At 36.0% G+C, this 8,253-nt stretch overlaps 1 protein-coding gene across 2 annotated transcripts; it reads right to left on the reverse strand.

Moving 5' to 3' along the window:
- Positions 1 to 579: 579 nt before the first annotated feature.
- On the reverse strand, positions 580 to 3,448 carry LOC110803710 (protein IQ-DOMAIN 19). Of its 2 annotated transcripts, none has more exons than XM_022009249.2 (4): positions 2,623 to 3,448; positions 2,242 to 2,466; positions 1,092 to 1,766; positions 580 to 947 (listed from the first exon to the last, which is right to left on the reverse strand). In XM_022009249.2, the coding sequence occupies exons 1-4, from the start codon at positions 3,238 to 3,240 to the stop codon at positions 900 to 902; spliced, it is 1,566 nt and encodes a 521-aa protein (XP_021864941.1). In that variant the 5' UTR covers positions 3,241 to 3,448; the 3' UTR covers positions 580 to 899. The 2 variants fall into 2 exon arrangements, with proteins under 2 accessions (XP_021864941.1, XP_021864942.1); XM_022009250.2 differs by having other exon boundaries at positions 580 to 1,000; positions 2,623 to 3,444.
- Between the last annotated feature and the right edge of the window lie 4,805 nt (positions 3,449 to 8,253).

Here is an 8,253-nt window from a genome sequence, read left to right on the forward strand (position 1 = left end):
GGGTTTCATAGTATGCTACCTAAGTCATGTCCCGTGACTGTAAATGCTTGTGTGTTAATCACAAGGTTTAACCAAATTCGCTGTCACTTTGTTTCCCTTCCACTCTTTTCTTTGCTTTCCATGTATTACAGGTTAGTTAAGGAACCTCCTAGTGTTAACTGCTTAAGCTACTGGCCAATCTCCTGCAATGATATCACAACCATGAGTGATCTTGGCACAATAACACCTTGTTGGTGGTGTAAACAAAGTTTTGACAATCAAGGACCGCCAGGGGAAGAGTCGGCTTCCCTTGCAGCTGTTAGGCATATGTTTTTAGTTTGTTTCGTAGTACATGTAATGGTCTATAAAGGCCTTAGTTTAATTGTTTAGTTTGTAAAACTCTTGTATTTATGTTAAAGTTAAATTGAGCCTATGTCAAAAAAAAAAAAAAAAAAAAGGTTAATCGGGCTTGACCAGTTCCAATAAGTTTTGATCATATCCAATGAGTTTAGATAGTTCAGATCAGATAAGTTTAGATAAGTTGAATAGAAAGCACCCTAAACGAGACACTAGACAACACAATCAAAGAAAACGGTACAATAATAATAATAATAATAATAATAATAATAAAAATCATATAAACATGTATAGGAAAATTTTGTGTGAAATCACCACTTAAAGCATCCAAATGGACCTTATAGAAACTATACATAGCTCAAATAGCTATTACTCTCTGCACATCAATTGTTGATTTTCTTCACTAATTAATCCAAGAACACATCAAATACAAATAACTTCAGTACAGTGAAATTTAGAAGAAGAAAAAAAAAGAAGCAAACTTTAATATGTAGCATACTCCCTTAGAATTAATCAATTATAAGACAAACACCAAACGAAAACAATTATGATGTAGCAACCTTTTAGCAGAGTTGTTCTTCTGAGCGCTCTCCTTGTGTGACTAAACCAATCTGACATTGGAGCGTGTTAGCAAGAAAACAGCATCAGTACTCTAGCATCTTGGCTGAATTCACAAAGAGAAAAGATTTAGTGCATTTGTAGTAAAAAATGTTTGTAATTGGAAATTGTAAGGTTAGTTTAGAATGATTACTTACATCAAATGATACAACCGATCTGCAGTAGTAAGCGTTAGTAGCCATGGAGCAAGTGGAACCACACTCACTCTCTCTAAGTGAAACACTGGACTTATCAAGCTTAACTGACCACGGATAATTGTACTTTTGTGCAGCAGAACCTATTTGGGAGGAGGAACGCTGCATCTTGGCACCCTTTGGTATATTCCGTCCTTCAACAGACGGTCTTCTCCCACGACTTGGTTGCCTCTCCAACTCTGGCCTTTGTTTAGGTGCACTTTGTGACCGTGCTTTAGCTTTAGAAGATTGAGTATTTGCCATGTAATTTGGATAGAGAGGGTAATCATATGACATTGTCTCTGCAAAATCAGGTTGGGGGAATGAGAAAGGAGCCCTTGATGATGGGTAGCACTGCGGACTGCTTTGTGCAGTGGTGAAACAATAATCCTCAAAGTGGCCACTGCAAGTTCTTGGGCTCAATTCGGTGATGGCTGAAGGAGCTGGTGAATATTGCTGATAGTCCTGCTGCTTTATGTATGCATTCTGGTTGTGGTTAGAATAATATGTAGACATTCTATTGTCCATTCGATCATCAATTTGTTGTTGGCTTGATATCGAATAGCTATCCCTGCTGTCAACATTTGATATAAAATCTCCGCGATCCATTTCTACTATCTTGATATTATCCTCCATGTCCTGCATCATTATACAAATTCCAAATTATTCTGTTTTATCCTAGTTGTTAAGAGATCAGTGTGAACAGACAGCAGCACTGTTAATATACGACTTCCTCGATCCAGACTCATTAAGACTACTTTGAGATGTCAGGAAATATCTGTCAACTTTCTTACAAAATAATGATTTATGATTGGATTTACTAATAAGAAATTAAATCGATTAGTGACACCTATTCTACACAGCAAGATTACATGATTTGATTAAGCCATAATCAATTAACATTGCAAGATGGATCAGGAAAACTAAATCCTGATTCTTTGATTGATCGAAATAATGAGATTGACTCTGCTAATTGGGAGTGCATCCGTTAGTTTTATCTTGATCATATTTTTAGCATCAAATAATTCTAAGAATAGAAGTACTTTGCTACTGTCAAAATGTGAATGTTAATGGAAAATGATGGATAAGAAAAGTCAAATAACAGAATACTAACATGATTGAAATTCTCTTGGCTATTTCGTCGGTTAGTAGACTGTCTATGATTAATGGGCGTCCCGTCATCCCCTGATCGGATCCTTTGAGCTCGAGCTCGAGCTTGAGCCGTGATAAGCGCTTGCATACATCTCAGTGTTGCTGTTGCCTGCTTTCTTACCAAATGACCCCTTACCAACGCCTGCAACTTCACCAAACCTCTTAGTGCCTTCAGAGCCTTTCTAGCCTGCAATACACGTTTCCATTTATTACAATTCACACAATTCTTTGAATCTTGACACTGTCATTATCATAGTTTACCTGTTGTGGTCAAACAAATTTCCTAATCTTTGACCACTTTTATTTTCTTTCACTAAAAAAAAAAGTTAAAAATTTGACATACCAGATACGAGCGAAACACAGACTGAATCTTGACAGCAGCAGCAGCAGCAGCAGCCTCCTCATCCTCAACAGCGGTTTCATTTTCTTTACAATCACTAAAATCCGCCTGGGGATTCATCACTTCTTCCACTTGTGTATCCATCACTGTTACATTCTCTTCTGCAACAATTGCATCGGCTTCTACCTCCACCTCCACCTCAACCTCAACCTCAACCTCAACCTCAGCCTCCTGCATCTCTCCCGCCAAATTTACGGCCATCTGCGGAACTTGAGATTTCTCAACACTAACAGCATCAGCAGAAGCAACATCCTTAGCCGCATTAACATTATTACTATTATTACTGTTATTACTAGCAGACGATCTTCTAAAACTCCATCTCTTCTTCTCCTTCTCCTTCGGAGTTGTCGGTCTCGGTACCACTACCGCTACCTGAGTAGTCGTACCATTCAGATGATTATCCGTCGAAACGACAGACACCTCATTATTGGTATTACTTTTCTGATCCTTCTCACCTTTAGACAACTGATTATTATTAGTATTACTCTTCTTCTGATCCTTCTCGCCTTTGTCCTTCTTTCCTACCAGCAAATTCTTGAACCACTTTCCTGTTTTCCCCATTTTAGCTACTTCAACAATGAATGTAAAATGGAAAATTAATAATTACTCCGTAGATCAAATACATTGGAGAGTAACAATAATAACGACGTAGCAGCACTTCCTTCCTTGTGTCAAAGCTGTCGTTAGTTGGTCAGTTCATATTTAATATACAGAGATGTTGTCTTATTTATGTTGCATAATTGAGTTTATACTACTCTTTTGTATTTTCTCTCTAATATACTGCTGTCAATGTCTGTGCCATATCCGATCTTTTTTTTTAATGACGGAGTATTCGTCTTATTTATTTACATTTTCTTTGATGGGCATAAAGTGGTTGGTCACTAAGTGAAGGAACTAAGGAAGTAGAGAGGAAGCTCTAGTTTGGTTAAGCATGTTTAATGAATTAGACTTTACTATTAAAATGATGGTTGATTTTTAAGACCCATGTCCTTACCAATTACTAGTAGTAGAATTTATTGGTAATTGTGTTTTTTGGATTAGGTTCATATGATTCACTCCGGATTTAATTTTGAATGGGATAATATTTTCTTATATCATTATCTACATATCGTGTCTTGAGAAAATCACACCCTTCTTATTATGGAGTATTTTATACAGTTTCAATGAGCTTATTATTAAAAAATTGTATAAAATTAGTTTTGTTTGAATTTAGATAAAATATTCTAATATAAATCCATATAAACTTATTTTAAGATAAGCGACATAGGAAAGAAGTATTAACTTAGAATTTAGTATGTTTATAAAGTGCAAATATTATCGAAAGATGTATTTTATGGACTATGAGAGTTTGTCGTCAAATTCTACTTACATATGCACATTCGTTGAAGTTAATTTGGATTTATTTCATTTCAAATCAGCTTAATTTGTATTTAATTATATTAAAAAACCAAACTCTCTATATCTTAAATGAACAAATTAAAACTTCATTTAAATAAATTTAACTTAAAAATGAAACTATTACTACGGAGTATATAATTTTATTTTTTAATACAAACATGTCATAAAACCATAACATATCATGAATGGAAGAAGGGATTTAAACATGTGACATGCAGACTGCAGAGTATTGTACAAAGACAATCACAATTCACAAAATGACAACATAGTTATGGCTAAATAATGTTTGCTAGATCTAGTGAATTCATGTAACATTCACAAAATAAGAAATGAATGTTACCACAGTAAAAAAAATCACCGTCCAAACTAACGGATGAATTGACAAAGGTAAAAAATATGAACCATGTGCAGAAGGTCAGCAACAATTCAGTAGAATTCGTGTAAAATACTTCAAATCAGAAAGTAAAGGTAATGGTTGGCCAATTTGGAAGTGTTCTATTTTTGGGAGTTGAAGGCATTCTTCTTCAGAATTCAGATCTTGTACATTTGTGGGGTCCCACTTTCGTATTTTGGAGTTTAAAGGATAGAAGGGGCCACGTGCTCATGTTCCATTATTATTCACTTTAATTTAATTTTGTAAGGATTGAAAACAGAGAATTCACTTTAATTTAATTTTGTAAGGATTGAAAACAGAGAATGGGAATTAATAAGACAGCTATACAATTATCTTTGCAATCCCAAAGCATGTTTATTACCTCAACTTTGTACAACCACGTTGAATTGAAGTTTCATCTTATTGTTGATTGTTCGACCCCAAAGTCAAATATTGTAATTTGTAAGTTTTTAATGAAAGCTCTTTGTTGATGGCAACATTTTGTTCATTATTCTTTTTTTTTTTTGTCCATTATTCTCTTACATAAATACGGAGTACATGTCAATTACTATCTTAAAGTTTCAATCTTATTTTATTTACTATCACTTTACAGTTTTCTTATTTTAAAATTGATATGTCTCTTTCGTTTCTTAATCATTTTAAGGGATTCAACACTCATTCTTCTCATTTATGTGTAATGATTCCATAGGGATCTTGCTTTTAACATATTGTAAAAGGCAAAACGAATTAAATATTATTTGTAAAATTTTAAAATGTCTATGAATTATCAAATGAATTATTTTGAAATGTCCTTCTGAATGAAATCCCTATGGAAAAGGGAAATAATTAACTTTGAATCACTTTAAATGATTAAGAAACGAAAAAGATATCTTAATTTTACAACGAGAAAATTGTAAAGTGGTAGTAAATAAATAAAAAATTGAAAGTTTAAGGTAGTAGTTTAAAATAAAAATTTCATAGGATAGTAATTTAAAATAAAAATTTCATAAGTTAGTAAATACGAAAGTGGTGTATTTTTAAAGTAGTAAATACCAAAATTTCATTAAATTTACAAAACATATTGAAACCAGTACAGTGGTACCTCCAATACCTCTTTCTATCTTATTTTATATTTTCTCCTTTATAAAGTAATTTAGGAGTTTTCAGAGTTTAATCTAAATCACATTAAATAGTAGGAAGAGAAATTCAAACCGCATTTTATGGTCTGGTTTAGTTGTCCGAAAATTTGAAACCAAACTAAATAACAAACCGTAATATCGCTGTGATTTACAGCCTTCATTGACGAGGGGTGAAGGAAATAATACCCTTGGTCAAAGCATGCATTCAATGTTAAGTCTAACAAATACGGTTCAGTATTAATTAATTAAACAAGTGAATAAATTCAGTAAGTTCAAGTGAGCTGAATGCCTAGCTAGAGGCCGCTTCAGTTCAAGTGGAATTAATAATATTAATCCATAGCTTACTCTTGACTGAACCCGTAGGGTCACACAAATAGTACGTGAACGAATCAAGTATTTAAGTGAATATATTATTCATTAAATACTCCATTTATGAAATCGTCAAAAGGCAAAATATAGAATGCTCCGGAAATGATGATATTACCGGAAACGGAAATATGGATCATGACGGAAATATAAATATTATCCAAGTCGTAGATGCTGCCGGAAACGGAAACATGGTTCGTATCGAAAAATATTATCGGAAATAGAAATATTGCCGGAATCGGAAATATTGCCGGCAACGGAAATATTACCGGAATCGGAAATAAATTCCGGAAACGTAAATATTTGTTCGAATCGGAAATGAATTCCGGAATTGGAAAACGAATAGGAAGCGCGACGTGCAAACGCTCGACGAACGAGCTTGCGAGACGCAAGGCTGTTAGGTTATGATACATATGATATTACATAAATCATGCGGAAACAACCATTAACCCAGGAATACATATTATTTACACATAATCATATAGCATAATTTAGATGCATACTCTTTGTTGCGTGCCCTCCCTAGCTGCGCCCGAACCGAGCAAGAACAAGTCTTTAGGACTCCAAATGTCGTCCCTCCGTAGATAGTCCACAGCACGTCCGGATCCGCCTTAAGATTGACCAACTAGAATCGCCCTTAAGGTACTAGAATTTTCGGCACTTTTGAGCAAGATGTGTGACTGAATTTTTCTCTCAAAAACTCACTTTGAATACTTGAAACTCGTTCTAAATTGTGAACCCAGGCCACATATTTATAGGGGTATGGAAAGAGAATTGGAATCCTATTAGGATACGAATTAATTAAACTTAGAATCCTACAAGAACTCTAATTAATTAATTTATCAAATAGAATTAGGAATTTAATCATTAACCGAACTCTGCACGTTTTAGGAATCGTGCATGAACACAAACACTTACGCACACACACACGGCAGCCACGATGGGCCGCCCATGCGCGTGCGTGCGAGCAGCAGCCCACGCAGCGAGGCCTACGCGAGCTACAAGCCCACGCAAGCACCTGCGCGCGCTGCGCGCGCTGTGCGCGCTGCCACGGCCTGCTGGGCCTGGCCTTGCGCTGGGCCTGGCGTGGCCTTGGTTGTTCGTGTGGCGCGCTTGGCTTGCTGGGCGATGGCCTGGCTTCGTGCTGGGCCCTCGTCCGGCAGGCCTCGTCCGATGCTTATTCGTACGATACGCTTCCGATTAAATTTCCGATTCCGGAATTCATTTCCGATACGAACAATATTTAACATTTCCGATTCCGGAATTATTTTCCGTTTCGAACAAATATTTAATATTTCCGTTTCCGGAATTATTTTCCGATTCCGATAATATTTCCGATTCTGACAATATTTCCGTTTCCGGCAATATTTCCGATTCTGGCAATATTTCCATTTCCGATAATATTTTCCGATACGTACCATGTTTCCGTTTCCGGCAACATCTACGACTTGGATAATATTTATATTTCCGATACGATCCATATTTCCGTTTCCGGCAATATCATCGTTTCCGGAGTATTCATTTCTTACCTGTGACGATCTCAGCTCCCACTGAAACCAAGATCCATCGATTCCGAATATCCATAGATAGAGTATCTAATGCCATTAGATACTTGATCCGTTTACGTACTATTTGTGTGACCCTACGGGTTCAGTCAAGAGTAAGCTGTGGATTAATATCATTAATTCCACTTGAACTGAAGCGGCCTCTAGCTAGGCATTCAGCTCACTTGATCTCACTGAATTATTAACTTGTTAATTAATACTGAACCGCATTTATTAGACTTAACATAGAATGCATACTTGGACCAAGGGCATTATTTCCTTCAGTCTCCCACTTGTCCTTAGGGACAAGTGTGCATTTCCTAATTCCTTTGTCGCTCGATGCTTGCTCTTGAACATAAGGTAAGAGTTGTCATCCTTATTATGTCCAGAGGTGTTCCTCGGTTTCAGAGTTCAACTGATCAAATAAACAGATAATCATAGCCTATGATTCATCCGAGCACGGCCATGCATTTCACAGTTTCTAGCTCTCCGAGTGGCCTTGTACAACTTTTAAGCATCTCATCCCGATTTATGGGAGGACAATCCCAATCTTGCGATCTTGAGATTAGACTTCGTTTGATAGGTGATTACCTGAGCGTTGCCTTTATAGCCTCCTTTTACGGTGCGACGGTTGGTCAACGTCAAAGCAACCAGTTCTCAAACAAGTAATCTCAAATCACTCAGGTATTGAGGATTTAGTGTCTAATAATTTAATGAAATTTACTTATGACAGATTTTCATCTCTTACAGTAAA

The sequence above is a fragment of the Spinacia oleracea genome, chromosome 3 (genome assembly GCF_020520425.1).
Source record: "Spinacia oleracea cultivar Varoflay chromosome 3, BTI_SOV_V1, whole genome shotgun sequence".
NCBI lineage: Eukaryota > Viridiplantae > Streptophyta > Magnoliopsida > Caryophyllales > Amaranthaceae > Spinacia > Spinacia oleracea.